This window comes from Rhinopithecus roxellana, chromosome 9, assembly GCF_007565055.1.
Source record: "Rhinopithecus roxellana isolate Shanxi Qingling chromosome 9, ASM756505v1, whole genome shotgun sequence".
NCBI classification, from domain to species: domain Eukaryota; kingdom Metazoa; phylum Chordata; class Mammalia; order Primates; family Cercopithecidae; genus Rhinopithecus; species Rhinopithecus roxellana.
The window spans coordinates 57,764,031-57,780,702 of record NC_044557.1 but is presented as its reverse complement, the minus strand read 5'-3'; the positions used below and the strand labels follow the sequence as shown (position 1 = coordinate 57,780,702).

General features: G+C 42.3%; 1 protein-coding gene across 5 annotated transcripts; it reads right to left on the bottom strand.

Annotated features, from left to right (window-relative positions):
• Nucleotides 1-405: 405 nt before the first annotated feature.
• PDP1 (pyruvate dehyrogenase phosphatase catalytic subunit 1) lies at nt 406-9,861 on the bottom strand. 5 transcript variants are annotated; one of them, XM_010358624.2, is made up of 3 exons: nt 9,593-9,808; nt 8,717-8,751; nt 406-4,507 (listed from the first exon to the last, which is right to left on the bottom strand). In XM_010358624.2, exons 2-3 carry the CDS (start codon nt 8,745-8,747, stop codon nt 2,850-2,852), a joined length of 1,689 nt encoding a protein of 562 aa, XP_010356926.1. In that variant the 5' UTR covers nt 8,748-8,751; nt 9,593-9,808; the 3' UTR covers nt 406-2,849. The 5 variants fall into 5 exon arrangements, with proteins under 5 accessions (XP_010356926.1, XP_030793789.1, XP_030793790.1 ...); XM_030937929.1 differs by having other exon boundaries at nt 9,454-9,725; XM_030937930.1 differs by lacking the exon at nt 9,593-9,808 and adding an exon at nt 9,185-9,252.
• Between the last annotated feature and the right edge of the window lie 6,811 nt (nt 9,862-16,672).

The following is a 16,672-nucleotide window of genomic DNA, read 5'->3' as shown; positions in this document are numbered from 1 at the left end:
GGTTCACGCCCGTAATCCCAGCACTTTGGGAGGCTAAGGCGGGTGGATCACAAGGTCAGGAGTTCAAGACCAGCCTGGCCAATATGATGAAACCCCGTCTCTACTAAAAATACATAAATTAGCCAGGCATGGTGGCATGCACCTCTAGAGCCAGCTACTCGGGAGGCTGAGGCAGAAGAACTGCTTGAACCCAAGAGGCAGAGGTTGCAGTAAGACGAGATCGTGCCACTGCATTCCAGCTTTGGCGACAGAGCGAGACTCTGTCTCAAAAAAAAAAAAAAAAATTTTACCTCAATTTTTACAAATTTGAAGTACTATGTATCTACTGGATCCTAAAGTTAAACATAATCTACCATACATAGGAAGCATCTAATGAATCTTGTTATTAAAAACCAACACAGGGCATTCAGAAAGCAGATACGAAGCTTTAATTCACCATGGGCATTTCTCCAACCATTCTGTACATTAAACTTTCATGTCTTCACACACATACATCTTTTATAAGACAGTTTTCTTACCAATATGGTACTCTGTACCATACCAACATTCCATTTAACTAGTTAAGGGTGTATTATGTATCATGAACCACTGATTAAATATAAATACAGAAGTTGAATACATACATTAGAAAGTTTAAATTTTAAAAAAAATTAAGAAAGGCTAAATACCATGAAAGTTTACATGTATTCTTTAATTCTAGATACCATATCACGGTGACAACCAATTACAATAAAAGCACAATTGCTTTTAGATGACAGTACATTCAGATTTCTAATACTCAATTACTTTCATTTCTACAATGTCAACTCCATGCTGCATTTTCATTTCTATAGAGAGTAGACCAGCTTTCAGACTGCAGACCAAGTTTCTTGTGTAATAATATTACTATCTTGATCATGACCACAGGAAACCAATTTTATATTCCCTATACTATATAGAGATGAGACATTATTTGGTGTATAATATGAAACTCTTCAGTGGTGGTGTTCAAGAACATTCAAATAGTAGCTGAAAACAGGGTTTGCTAGAGCAGTCCACATATATCATTAAAAGAAAAAGGCCCAGTCAAAACATTTAGAAATAAATATATAGTACAGCCTTTCCCTCTCCCAAATACTTCCCAGGAAAAAAGTTCCAAGCTGACTTCCAAAAAAAAAAAAAAAAAACCACAAATAAAAACAAAAACACCTCAAAAAATAAACATTATATGATATTCTGAGCAGTAATCTTCCTGAGTCTATTTTCAATTGAAACAAATTCTGCAGCCAGTACTACACGGATTCAGTATCCACACTCCAGACGGAATCTTTGAACATCTGGTTCATATCCCCCAAAAATGTGAAAAGACTCCTAAACACCCAAGTTATTACATGATGGGAAGCTGATATTGGCTTGTATTAAAATCCAGGTGAATATCAAACATAATCACAGCCATTTTTTAACAGTGATGCTAGAATAAGTGATGAAAGTATATGCACAGCTGTATACAGATCACTACTAAACACAGGAACAAAATGCCATTTGATGCATAGTAAATAAGCTCCCAAAAAGCCAATTTGAATATATTTATTTCATTTACGTTGATACAGTATTAGAAGGGACTGAATATAATTATGGAGACTGCTGCAAACATTTGATGTCACTAAGTAAGTGTTCTATTAAGCATCAGGCATGCACAGTAGTTACCTTTTAAAGCTTCTCATGTATATATCTTAACACATATATCTTAAGCTACAGTATGTTTAAAGCATTTAGTCATTTTAAACCCAAATATTTTAATTGACTTATGTCTAAATGGAGAAAAACAAAAACTTTCTCCTGTCTCAATATCCAATGGTCATATTAAACCTTACTCCCCAAATTGATATTTAAACTTATTTTATATATGTCATCTTTAAAATTCCAAAAATGATGAAAAGTCTTATCACTACTAAATAAGAAGTACGATTCCCTGGCAGCAGTCTACCCACCACACACTTACAGCATGCCAAGCCTTTGGGGATTATGTAAGAGTGGTGTGCTGGTGGCTACAGATGACAATAATTGAAGAGATCAGTCTCTTCTTTTTATTCTGGATCTCCTTATTTTAAACTAAAGCTTTTCATTAATACAAATAAAAAATCTTTTTTTCTTTATTTAACTTCAATAGAAGAGTAGATAAAACTAAAAACCCTTATTGTCTCCAAGTGTGTGGCAAAATAGAAAATGTTTCAATTACATTAGGAAATCGGGTGGATAACGGCAGTATAGTTATTCCACTTAAGAAGCATTCCAGTCAAATAATCACAAAAACAAATTCAGATTGCTTGGATCTTGGTCATTTATGGCTTAAAGAATTGGATTTGAAAACCACTTCAGGCTAAAATAAATGTATATGAATAATGCATAGACTGTGCACCTAGAAAATCATGCAATAAATATATGTTCTCACGTACACTGGAATCTCAGTGAAGAAAGGGGTCTGCAGGTGTGAACAGTACTGTTTCTTCACTTTAACCAAGAGACTACACACAGCAAGATACTTGCTTTTGGCCTGTTCAAGATCTTATTTGCCAGGTCATCCTAATTTTCTCAGGTTGGTAAAAGAAGCCAATGTTTCAAGACACCTGTGATAAAGAAGTGACTTGCTTCAAGTGCAGGTGCCATGAAATCTGAGCTAGGCAGAACCAGACTCTCCTGACCCTGCCACCCTGCTGCAAAGTCAATTTAAAGTACCTGACTAGCTAGAGTATCAAATGGGTAAAGGCTTAGAATGACCAGCTGGAAATGTTTATTATAGTAGTATGTTTTTTAAAAATCTGCCCTTTAAATGTGTATCATTTGAGAATTGTCAGTGAAAGAGCCACTCACTATTCTTGGTTTTGATACGCCCCTACGACATGAGAATTGAACTGAACTACAATGATTGTAATGTCATCTCTGTACATTCGAGCAAGCTCTTCAGGAAGACTAAGCATTTTGGACAGGCGCTCATGATCAACAGTCCCAAACTCGTTGTTGCCTACAGCGTGGCGAATGAGATGGGTTGCTGCATTCTGATCCTCAAATACCGAGGACATTTTGGTTCTCCTTTCTGTTAAAAGGCCGTGCATCTGTCCCAGAGTCACCTTGTAGCCACCAACAGCTATTGGCTGTTGGTGATGCATGCCAGTTAAGTACTCACCCACAATCCTAACCACATCCTGCCTATGCATAGTCTCCCACAACCCATCAGTAGCCAACACCAGAAACTTATCCTGTGGTCTTAATCGATGGTAAGTTACCTCTGGCTCAGCAGTGAGATAAGGAGGTGTGTGATAATTAGGAGGAATAAATTTGGTATATTCATTGTCATTCAACTGGTCTGGGCCAGACTCTATCACTCTCTTTTGAAGGTCAATGCTCCATTTGAACTTTACATCTCCAAAAGCCCTAAATGGCATCAGCAAGCCAAGGAGCCGATCCTGTTTCACCACACTCTTGGCCTCACTCTTTGGATGTTCCAATTTCAGCCGTTCTAGTTCTCTTTCATTCTGAGCATTGTGGTCGTTAGACAGGGTGACTGCTGACCATGAGCCGTCCTCTTCCTGCACACCCAGCATGGCTCTGCTATCGCCAGTATTGGCCACATGAAGGTCAACACCATCCACATGGGCCACACAAGCAGTGGCTCCAGAAAATGCCACTCGAAGCACCAGATAGTTGAGGAAGGAATTAGGATCACCAACTTGTGCCTCCAAGGAGATGTCATTATCAAGCCTCTTGAAAGCATTAATTAGGGCCTCCTTAACATCAATATCCGTTGACTCACCAGTGTTGAGGTCTATAAGCTCTTGCCAGTAAGTCCTCAAGCTGTTAAAGTACAATTTGGATGCCTCCTTACTAAAGTAATCATTGGGGTGCTTGTGCCACTGGAGAATGGGTAGCAGTGCCCGGCCACTCTCCACTGCATTTTCAATCTCTAGCAAAGTCTCATGGGGTAACAAAGAGACAGCAATATAATAAAAAAGTCTCTCACTGACTGCCTGGGAACAAGCACAACCTGCATGGCCATCAAAAACCCCCAAAAGCATCCCTCTGGTCTGCAAGCAGGTTGCTGCACTTCTCCGGTCCTCAATGGGCGCATTTGCAGGCAGCTGATTGCTGTCAAATCCAAGGATAGAACTGACATTTTTGCCATCAAATTCTGGCACTTTGAAACTGTATTCATTAGCTTTAAGGATGCTATTGACTTGTGGAGGTGTGAGGTAAAATTTCTGTGGTGTGGAAGCATATCTCCTTCCTTGGGTGTACTGCCACCAGTTCTCCTTTGGCCTGCAAAAGGTAGCATATGCTGGATGAGGTGTGTATCTCAGTCGACTCTGAGGAATGTAGGGTGAGGAACAACAGAGATGTTTGTGGTGGCAGTAACATGCAGTGCCATAGATCCTGCTCAGTTCACAGTTACGGATCAGAGGAAAAAACAGTTGAGTTGGTGCTGGCATGGCATCAGAGAACAGTGGCAGGCTGGAACTTCTGACTGGGATTCCTAGACAGCAAATTAGACAGATGTACAAAAGAAAAGAGTTACATTTCAGGATACTTAATCTAGCTTTGCCTTTATAACAAATATTAAGCAAGTCCATCTACATGCTAAGCCTTTGCTGGAAAGTACTACATTTTATACACACATCATGTACTATTTCTACAGGGTATATTCTGGTAGGCACAACTCCCAATCATTCGTGGAACCAGGACTGAACTCCTGGCTCCTGTACTCAAACTTCAATTTTCTCTTTTCTTTGTTCTTCTTTGTGCAGTACAAACTGTGCAGAATGTACAACAGATTTGGCTGGGGAAAGCTGAGAAGATGAAGGTTATATAACATTATGCAGTAGCAGTCTACCTGACCAATCATCCTTCTATCTCCCTATCCTTAAAAAATGCCTTGAAATCTCCCATTTTACACAGGGACTTCTTCCATTTATTAAGATCCTTTACATAGACCTGTGGTCAATTTTGGCATGATTACACATGGCTATGATCAAAAGTGTTAAGATGCAGCCCAAACATATGTATACTCATAAATTACTGCCACCAGTTCTCCTTTGGCTTGCAAAAGGTAGCATACGCTGGATGAGGTGTGTATCTCAGTCGACTCTGAGGAGTGTAGGTTGAGGAACAACATAGATGTTTATACATCATATACATATATTACTATAGTAATATGCATTGTAACATATACAGAAAAATTTCTACATAATTAAATAAAAAAAGAAATTCCAGTATTTCTCTCCTGTACCCCAGTAGATGGTCTTGCAAAACTTGCTTCTCTAGACCACTGTGGCAATTTGCCAGGCTAATGGGCATAGGTCTGCCACCAACTCCCAAATAATCTTGGAAAAGTCAGCTCACATCTTTGAGTCTCACTCTTCTAACCTGTAAATGAACACAACGGAACAGATGCTATCTAAGGCTTTTCTAAGATTCATGCCTTTAAGCTTATGGAAGTGAGGCTTTAAAATAAAATTCAGGTTTCATTTATTCACTGTTGAATTCTACCGTGCCATTCATAATTTAAAAAAAAAAAAGTTTAAGTATTGTAGTAGCTCTAAAGCTTTGTTAGTAACATAAATGGCTTCAGTCCTAGAACTTAATTTACCTACTAACAATGTCCCCTGCTTAGCAGCCATAAGGAAAAACCATATAAGTATTTTCATCTACTATGGATCCAAAGTAGAATTAACCCCTAGAAAAATGTTTTCTTGGATATGGTAATTACTCTGATGTGATCATTACACAATGTCTACCAATATATACACACACTGAAACATCACAGTATATCCCATAAATATATACTATGTGTCAATTGTAAACTTAAAATAAATTTCAAAAGACCAAAACTGTTTTTTCTCACGTTAAAAAAAAAAAAAAAAAAAAGGTATTTATGTGCTCCAGGAAAGCAGTATAGTCAAATAATAGTCTAAGGTTTGGATTGAAAAGGTACAGCAATATAATTACAAACTTTAAAAAACTCCTATCACTCTCTATATGCACTGAAAATAATTTCTGGGCATTTATTTGGAAAATTTAATAAATATATCATTAATCTAGATAATTTAGGCAAGAAAATATCCCTCTTCTTCCTCAATAAAATATATTTTCCCTGAATTCTTGAGATACTGCTTCAAAATAGTCTTTTGGACTATAAAGAAACACACTTTAGAAATACTTTAAATAAACAAATGCAATAAACAAAAAGGAACATGGAAAATAAAACCATCTGAGTTAATAGCAACTACTCCTTCCCAGGGCTAAACTCATTAAGAAACAAAAGAATTTACAAATATCATAGCAAATGTTAGCTATATATTATTTTCATATACCTTTTATGAAGAATAATTTGAGAAAAAGTGATAAATCGGGGTAGCGGGAAGCAAAGAAAACTAAACACCGAATAATCATTGATTCTTGTTTGCTTCTGTAAAAAGCACTACATAAGCCAGCCACACAGATTCTCTTCTGCAAGTAGCAGAAAGTACCATCATTTTAACTGCACTAAGAAGGGATTTGTCTACGAAAATGAAGACAAGATCAGGCAATAGAAAGTAATGGCTATAATTTTGGAAATAAGAATCTGTAACTAAAAAAGTATTCTGAAATGCACTAATGAAAAACAGAAATTCCAGAAAACCAGGAATCCATCAGGAGTAACCATTTAAATAAAAGCACTTCAAACTGAATACCTGAAAGTCATCCAGAGGTTAAGTGTACATGACTGAGCCAGAAGATGTGCTCAAATGTTGGGCCACATGACAGCGGCTTCCACACTTAAATCGTATCTCTTTTTAGGTTTGCACGCAGAAAGCATATCAACTCATTTTGTGCTTTGTATAAAGGTTTTCTATCACTAAAAATGTACACGAATGTAATCTTAATGAAAACAATTTTTCTTCATAATTTTATGACTGCATTTGCTCTTTCTTTAAAACTTAAGAATCTTACAGAATAAAAAAAGAAAATGTGCCTGTATGGAATATAAATTGACTCAAAATACTATTTGTGGGTGGGGGAGGGAGAGTTGATAGATGCATAACAGTGTTTGATTGTCTAAGAAATAACAAATCCAGGAAACCTGCACTTTCCTTAAATTCCTTTGCTTCGACATTTTTTTGGGGGGGGGGACGGGGGGAGGAGTTTTGCTCTTGTTGCCCAGGCTGGAGTGCAATGGCGTGATCTCGGCTCACTGCAACCTCTGCCTCCCGGGTTCAAGCGATTCTCCCGCCTCAGCCTCCCGAGTAGCTGGGATTACCACGCCCGGATAATTCTGTATTTTCAGTAGAGATGGGGTTTCACCCTGTTGGTCAGGTTGGTTTTCAACTCCCGACCTCAGGCCATCCACCCGCCTCAGCCTCCCAAAGTGCTGGGATTACAGGGGTGAGCCACCGCATCCGGCTTGGTTTGACATCTTTTCTACTTTTGTAGTTCATTGCAAAATGAATGAAATCTAGTGACAAAAAGCTAATGATTCACACAGCAGGTGCTTTTAATAATACTTATATTCAAACATCAAACAAATTCTCCACTACATTTTTCCTTCAAGGCAAAAGTTCTTGAGATTAAAAACAAAAAAATGAGAGTGAATTTTATTGACTGTATCTTTCAGTTATGAAGAGGCTTAGCACATGGACTGGGATTATATCCTAATGCCCCAACTCCTGACATGCCTTCAAAAGACAAAATTCCTAGGGAAGTTGGAATTTATGAAAACTGCTGTGATTAATGAGCGTTCTATCCTCATCGGTACAAGTGATATATTCTCTCCATCAGATCAGATACCCTTGGGAGTCAAAGTGCTTTCAAATGCTTTCATAAACAATAAGTGAGCAATGAAAAACTCTTAACATCCTTCAGAATATCCACTGATACAACAAGAAAACCCTCTACATCAAAACTTTTGCGGACAAGCTTGTTAAATTAAGTGTAGAAGGCTCTTGATCAGGCAATAAGAACAGCATCCAGGTACAACTGTTGGTAAAACAGAGCAGTGTCAAATTTTCAAGTTATTCCTGATCACAATTTTCACGGAAAAGTTCCTATTCCATGATCTAGACTCAGCCACGTTATACGCAGCATCTTCGTCCCAGGCAGATTTGGCTGATTTGGCCAATGACTAATAAAGAAAGATGTACTGCAACCAGAAACAGGAAAGAGACCCATCCATTCTTACTGATGTGCTTAGCAGAGCCTGTGCCAAGACATTTTTTCCACTCCATCAATAGACCCACGGACCAAATTAATTAGCAAACGCTATTAAGGCACCGACTCCGGGGCCCTTTAGCTTTGCAAAGTTTCTGATGTAAATGAAAAAGAAAAGCTATGCTAATCATTTAATGTGTCAGAACCCCAGTTTATGTAATCCGATTGCATTAAACACTCTACATAAAGACCATCCCTGATTTTTCAACATTTTTCTGGAAATGCCTAGCCATTTCACAGCTCCTGCTATCTTTTTATATGAATGAAGAATGATACGAAGCACCATGCCAGTACCTGTTTGATTAGTTTCCTTTGTCGCTACCTGAAAAATTGCACTCACAAAGGCATCAAAGCTATCCCAATCCAAGACGCCCTTGTCCCTTTTTCCAATCTATCTCATCCCTTAATACAACGCTGACCCACCTAAAACCATCCATACACAAAAATCTGTCACCATCCTTCCTGGGTACCCAACGCAGGTAGTTAAGTGAATACCTACCAATTCGTCTGGGCCCGGGACACACACACATTCTCCTGTCATCACAACACGGAGCCGACAACATCCACAACCCGCGCGGGCAGCAGCAGCGACAGCAGCACCGGCCCATTGAAAGCAAGGCAGAGATGCTCATTAGAGGAGGCGGCGGCGGGGAGGCGGGAGCGGAGGAGGGGCGAGGTCTCGCTCCAGCCCGGTGAATGGGCTGGGAGGGGGGAAGAGAATGGAGGAGGGATAAAGGGGTGGAGAGAACAAGGAAGCCAACCAAACCAACCCACCCCGCCGGGGAGGCAGAGCCACAGCCCAAGACAGCGGGGCCCAGGCGCGAGCAGGGGCGCGCCCCAAGGGCCAGCCCCTCCATCCAGTCGGGGCGCGAAGCCCATGGACGCGTACAGCAGCCCCGCCCGCTGCCCGCCCAGTCCCGCCCTGCCCGGCCCGGCCCCACGGGTGCCCGCTTCAGTCCAGACGAACAGGGGCCGGCCGGCGGCAAGCTGCCAGCGGGGCCAGCCCGGACCCGGGGTGCATCAGGGAGACACTCAGGCAGAGCCGCAGCCCTACAGCCTCTCCGGAGCTCACTCTGCCGCGGTCTCCGCGGCGCCCTTGCTGCTGACAGCCGGCGCGCAGAGGCCGGAAGACGCTAGGGCTACACGGCGGCCCCGCCCCCGCCCCGAGCCCCCAGTCCCCCGACGGCCCCCAGCGCCACCGCTCCCGCCCTACAGCCCCGACGCCCCGGTGCGCACCTGGCGCTCCAGGGCTCGTCCCGCCCTCTGCACGCCCGCGGCCGCCGGTCCGCGAGCACGCCCGGCGCCCCCTCACAACTTTGGACGGGTGGAGGATCCCGGACGGGGCGCCTCGTGGCCGGGAGTAGGGAATACGAACCGGGCACCGCAGGAGACCAAACGATTCTTCCCGACGAGGAGGGAGCGACAACGACGCCACCGCTCGGCGCTTTTTCCACTCAGCCCCGTGCACCTCCCGGAGCCCGGGCCCTCGCCCCCGGCCGGCCCACTCTGCTCCCCTACCCTGCGGGGCCGCCACCCTGCCCCGCCCGCACGTTCGGGCTGGAGTCTTCCCGCCTCCCGATTGGCTGCGCAGTGGCGAGTGGGAGGGAAGGCGGAGAGGGCCGCGGCCGGGGGTGGGGCGGGGGCGGAAGAGGAGCGCGCTCCTCGCCAGCTTTGTGACGTCACGGAGGTCAGACAATCCCTTCCATTCGGCGCGAGCCGCCCATTGGTTCCCCGGGCCCGCCTCACGTGACCCCTCCCTCTAGCGGGTGGAAGGTGTGGCTGCGCGGCGCTAGGCGGTGGGCTGTGGAGCCGGGCGGCGTTGGTGGAGCAGGCTCGGGGGTCGGGAGAGGGGAGGCGCCTGGACCGGCTCCAACGTCTTCGTGTGCGTGGGGCGCGAGGAACGGGCTGCTCCCCTGCCGTGCAGGCTTCCTCGAATCCCTTGCACCTCGGCGGGGATGCGGTGGTGTGGGTGGCCGGCCCAGCGGCCAAGCCTCCCCCGCGCCTCGCGGTTGGGTGCGGGCTTCCCAGGGTAGGCTGCGGGAGCGGCTCCCAGCCTCACGGGAACCTCAACTCCCTGCGGCTCACGGCAGCCTGCGGTACAAGGCGTAGCAGAGAACCTCGAGAGTAGCTGTTGCTTCGTTCATTTGATGTGTTGCAGATTTTAGAAGCATTAACGCCCATCATGTTTTCTATCGTCCCAGGGAGAGGAAGCAGGTGTAGACAGCAGCAAGACGGAACTGTGATGAGGGAATTCTCTCTGTAGCATAGATGTGTGCTTACGTTCTCCGAGGAGTTTTGAAATCAATATTGGCTCCGTTGCCCTGAATGGTTACAAGGAAAGAACACTGGACTTGGAGTCAGAAGACCTTCATCCGAGTCATTCCCTGCTCTAAGTCCCATTTCTGCTCCATGAGATTGTTTTCACCTCAGATGAGATTAGACTTAAAGTGGCATTGGTTTTGGCTGTGGTAAAACGGAAGATAGGTCGAGGGCTTTTCAGTGACTTCCATCCATACATCCCTTTTACGGGATAGTGGCTTCTGAAAGCTTCCTTGCAAATGGCAGGTAGAGCATTGCACTTATCTTCCCTAGTGTTCACCAATAAGTTGACTTTGATTTATTACACGTAACTTCTCACTAGCCAGTCAGGTTTACAAAATGATGTGGAGTGAATTACCTGATTTTTATGTAATAAAAAACGTTATATACCCCAATTGGTCCTTTATAACTCCTGGATCTTTCAAGTTGCTGTATTCTCTGTTCTCTAAATAAACTAGAGGAGACTCTTTGCCCATCCCCAGATTGCCCATGGAACTTTTGTGGCTAGTCTGTCTGGACTTCACCCCAGTTTTTACAGATCCATCTGCCTCCCTTCATCTCCTTTTTGCTTCTCAAATGGGCTTCCCATAAATTTGCAAATATTCTTCACTGCCCTTTTCGTATTAATTTATGTATCTGATTTCTTCTTCATAGATGCATAGGATGGTGTAGCCTAGTGATTAAGAGTGCAGCTGGAGGCAGGCTGGCTTGGTTCCATTCCCAGCTCTGCAGCTTTCTGTGTGGTCATGGGCAACTCTGCATGGCTCAGTTCTCTCACATGTAAGATAAAAATGTAAAAAGTAATAACAGGGCTGTATTAAGAGAGTTGACATATATAGCTTGCTAAGAAATTGCATAGCATGTAGTGTTATATAAGTGTTAGCTATTCTTGATATTACCGACATGTCCATGTCAGTGTTTTAGATTAAGAACTGGCAAGTAGGAAACCCAGGCCTCCAAGTGCATTATATTCTATAGTTAGGTACTAATTTATTAACAGAATGGAGAATCTTAGAACCTTAGAATATCAGTTTAAATTCATTTATACGTAGGATCGCTGCCTCTTAACCCTTACTTTGTGGACATGGAGACCACTTAACTGAAGCTATGAGAGAAATTTTAAGAGTTTCCGCTTTATGACCCAGAAATGAAGTACATACTAGACTTCTCTGTTGTCTTACCGACTTTTTCCTGGCCAGGCTTGGTGGGTTCCTGCCTGTAATCCCAGCACTTTGGGAGGCCAGGACAGAAGAATTGCTTGAGTCCAGAGACCACCCTGAGCAACACAGTGAGACCCCATCTCTACAAAAAATTTTTAAAAAAATTATCTGGGTGTGGTGGTGCATGCCTGTAGTCTCAGCTACTCAGAAGGCTTGTTTGATACCAGGAAGCCAAGGCTGCTGTAGCTTTACTGCACTCCAGCCTAGGCGACTACAAAAGTCCCTGTCTCAAAAGAAAAAAAAAAAAAAAACCTTTTTTTTTTTTTTTAAATAGTTGTGAAATAGAGTAGTAAGAATCCAACATCCAGGCCAGATGTGGTGGCTCATGCCTGTAATCCTAGCACTTTGGGAGACCGAGGCGGGTGGACTGCTTGAGGACAGGAGTTTGAGACCAGGCTGGCCAACATGGTGAAACCCTGTCTCTACTAAAAACACAAATAATTAGCTGGGTGTGGTGGTGGGCATCTGTAATCACAGCTACTCGGGAGGCTGAGGCAGGAGAATTGCTGGAACCTGGGAGGTGGAGGTTGCAGTGAGCCCAGATTGCAGCACTGCACTCCAGCCTGGGCAACAGAGTGAGACTCCGTCTCCAAAAAAAAAAAAAAAAAAAAAAAAAATCCAACATTCATATCAAATGACCTCTTCAAAGCTGTTACCTTAGTAGCAACCCTTATTCCACACTGACATTGCCATTATTCAGAGCACTTTTAAAACTCCCTTTTCAAATTGTTTTCAGATCTGCACAGGAAACTCCAACCTGTTTTACTATAACCAACACTTTGGTTTTGTACCAGAATAGTATTGATTTCCCGTCTTATTCTTCTTAGTTCTGAATGACCTGGATATTTCCAGAAATAACACCCACTCTCAAAAAAACTGGTATTTGCCACCACTAAATATAGTCAAAAGAATTTTGACGTAAGTATTGAATGCCAAGGTGTTTTTGAAATCAGAATAAAGCCTAAAGTGATGGCTTTGAAATAATCTCATTTACAGGTATAAGTTTTGTCCTCTGGTTGTAAAGTTGTATAGTTCAGTGAGAGGTATATATAAATAAACTACCCTTATGCAAAGGTACCAACCACTGGTACAACTGGAGAAGATTCTTTAGTATCTCAACCTTGATTCTCCTCTGGCCTGGCTTTGTTCCTGTTTCTAGATGGAGCTCCATTTAGCCACCCAATGGGCTTGCTTCAAAAGTGCTGTTTGTTATCACATGGCCATCTGGCCAGGGTCAGGACAGGTCCTTGGGTTTACTGCGTTGACCCCAGACTGTCTTAGCCACCAGAGCACCTGTTGATACTTCAACATTGGAAAGTGTTGAAAAGAAGCACTGAAACAACCCAGGATCGTTTGTCGAGAAGGTAGAGAAGGAGAGAGGAAGGGGCTTCAAAAATAGTATGGTACTAAGAAAGCACTGTGCAAAATCACCTGTTTACACAAATGCTTTCTGTGATAATCAAAAATGCAATGACATTTCCTGAATGTGAACCTTAACATTTAGTCATCCATTTGCCCTAGGACAGATTCGAAAATGAGCAATGCTTGACCAGATTGCCCTGATGTTCTTGTGGGCAGGTGATAAGACCCTTAGACCCTTAGGGGTATTGGTGGTTAGCTTTGACAACATGGAGATGATCCAGCAGTCTCAGTGGTGCCAGCCAAGAAGCTTAAAATAGACCTGCATGTGGGTCTGAGATGCTCTTACCCTGATGGTTACTGATTTACTGTGGCCTTTGCCAAAATCAGCAGTCACAGGGAAAAGAGGCTGGTTTACCATACCCCTGTAGCACCTGTTTCCCTATAGGTCTTGGCTAGGAAATCAGCAAGAAATTGCTAAGTAACTAAAGAATGGCTACCTGTTTAATTACCATTTCAGTGTCGGGAGTTGCTTCTTTGAAATTAAATTGTTTGGAGTTAGCAGTGAGATTGACGAATCATCTATACAAAAGAAACAACATGTACTGTGGTTCATCTCCTTTGGACCAGAGACTGTTCTAGATGCTTTCACATTTGTCTCATTTTATATTTGAAAAGGAATCCATTCTCATCAGAATTCATGAGAGTAGAATGTTCAAGGGAGAAGAAAGCTTTATTCTCTTGCAAAATTAGGGACCAAAGGCTGTTGGCTGGCAGGCAGGAAGTTTCTGTGTACTAATTGAACATGACAAAGAATACAAAAAGTAGGTGTCTGGGGTTGCTTAATGATGGAATTCAAGTGCTTTACCAAGAGGATTGCATGCCTATGGACCTGAGATTGGCACATACTTCAAAAATTCCTGTTAGTTAGGCTATCTTCAAATACTAAAGATGACATGTATGGGCAAGAGGGGAGAGATGAAAGGGGAGGTGTCGGTGTTACTATCTGGGCATCAGACAATTTGGCAAGATTAATTTTTTATTCAATATAATTCTGTAGGTGGATTCCCCAAAGCACAGAGGATACGAGGTGGAGGACAGGCTTCAGGGGAGCTGAGACAGTGGGGTGTATCTAGAGCACTTCTTACAGTAGGTGCCAGTCATGGCTGCCCCAAAGCAGGTCCTGCCAATCTACAGACTTCAGTAGGAGTCACCAAGCTGTGAACCCAAAAATAGTAGTGGCCGATTTGCATACTTTTTAAAAGCTATAATTCTTTGCTTATCTTAACTACTTAGAGTATAAGCTTTTCAAGAACAGGGAACATGTCTTTTTACCCACCAATACAAACCTATGACCTGGCATATAGTGAAAACTAACAGGTAGCAGATGCATCCTTTCTACCAACCTCTGCTCTAAGTGCACTGACTCCTTATGAGGCAGGCATTTTTCTTATATCTGTTTCACAGGAGAGGAAACTGAATCTCAGTGAGGGTAATTTGCCCCAGGATCGCAGAAGTAAGAAATTGTGGAGCCATTTACTCCAGAGCTTGCACGCTAAGGCACTATGTTATAGTATAGTGACCACTGCGTGTAATAGGAGCTCGATGATGAATGGACTTGTTTTAAATGAAGGAAAAGAAAACAACATGTTTCAACAGGTGAATGAAAATACTTCATGAATGAATAAATGAATATGTCACCTTTTATTCCTTAGGTTTCAAAAGGGCTTATGTCAGGATTAGGATTTAATTAATTCTAGATTTCTGAAAAACTAAAGAAAATTTTATGTTTTCATTATGGGGTTGAGAGCAAACTGCATCCTTATAATTGGAGAATTTCCACCCATGCTTAATGTGTCTGTAACCAGCAGTAAAGTTTGCACAGCTAAGTGTATCACCACTGAATAGCCACTCTTGTTAGAGAGCTGCAGGGTTTGAATATAGTTTATCAGGAGAACCAATCGTACATTATAAAAGCATATTTTCCTTAGAAACCAGATACTGTATTTGTAGGTGAATACCTACTGTATTCAACTCACATTCTAATATAACTATAGTTGACAATATGATGTGAAGTGAACAATTTGATTTGTTAAAAGCAGTAAGTTAATATCCAGTTCAAAATGTTACTTTTATGTTTAAGTAGTATTGACTGGAGAGAGAAAAGTTCAAGGAGAGAAAAAAAGCAATGAATTAAAGAGGAATAATAGATATTGAATTATCCATCCAGTTTCTGCCAGAAAGGATGGGCTCTGGAACGCTAATCAGAACATTCAGAGAAATACTCAGGTGCAATATTGCATTTTGATGTTATCCCTCCTTAAGGCATACTGGTTTTGTGGAATGAGTGTGAGTTGGAGTCAGAGACACTTGAGTTCAAACGCTAGCTCTGCTTCTTATTTTCTGGGTTCATCCTTCAAAATTTACCCAATAACTTCGACTTTTAAAAAACTCTGTGTGTTATAAGGATTGGGAATCAGCCAAATGATAACTGGCAACGCCAAATGTTAGTACTTTAAAATGAATTTTCTGTTGCTGCTGTAACAAATGACCACAAATTCAGTAGCTTAAAATAACACACATATTATCTTTCAGTTCTGAAGGTCAGAAGTCTGAAATGGGTCTCACTGGGCTCAAATCAAGGCTTCAGCAGGGCTGTGTTTCCTTCTGGGGACTCTAAGGGAGAATCCATTTTCTTTCCTTTCTCAACTTTGAGAAGCTGCCCACATTCCTTGGCTCATAGCTCCTTTCTCCATCTTCAGTGCTAGCAGAGTGCTTCAGTGCTAGCACCTTCCAGCCACTCTCTGACTTTGACTTCCTCCTCTTCATTTTAAAAAGATCCTGATGATTACATTGGGTACACTATGATAGTTGAGGATAATCTTTTTATTTTAAAATCAGCTGACTAGCAACCTTAATTCCATGTGCAACCTTAATTCTCCTTTGCCAGGTAACATAGCATACTCACAGGTTCTGGGATTATGATGTGGACATCTTTTTTTGGGGAGAGAGGGGACATTATGCTGCATACCACAGCATTTTTCTCCCTTAACACTCATGTATTTATTAATACATTTATTAAAGGAAAATGAATAATAAATATTTTTATCCTCAAGAAACCTAATATTTAGGTGGAGAGCTTAAATATATGTAAAAAACATTAACCAACAGTACAAGGCAGCAAGCAACAAGCTCCAATATGAGCCATTCAAATTTGTGTCACAGGCCAGACCTTGTGGCCCATGCCTATAATCCCAGCACTTTGAGAGGCCAAGGTGGGAGGATTGCTTGAGCCAAGGAATTCAAGATCAGCCTAGGCAACATAGTGAGACCTCGTCTCTACAAAAAAATTTTAAAAATTAGCCAGGCATGGTGGCACACATCTGTAGTCCCCATTACTTGGGAGGCAGAGGCGGGAGGATAACTTGAGCCTAGGAGCTCGAGGCTACAGTGAGCTGTGATTGTGCCAGTGCACTCAAAAACAAACAAACAAAAAGAAAACAAAAACCAACACATTTTTGCTACAGGCTTTTAGAGAGCACTTAGGTGTATGAGAG

Bases quoted from the DNA above. Each gene is read 5' to 3' on its own strand.
- PDP1 (XM_010358624.2), bottom strand. From the start codon at position 8,747: ATGTGTGTGTGTCCCGGGCCCAGACGAATTG. The intron at 4,508-8,716 runs GTAGGTATTCAC...TTTGCTGTCTAG, and splicing joins TCCCGGGCCCAGACGAATTG to GAATCCCAGTCAGAAGTTCC.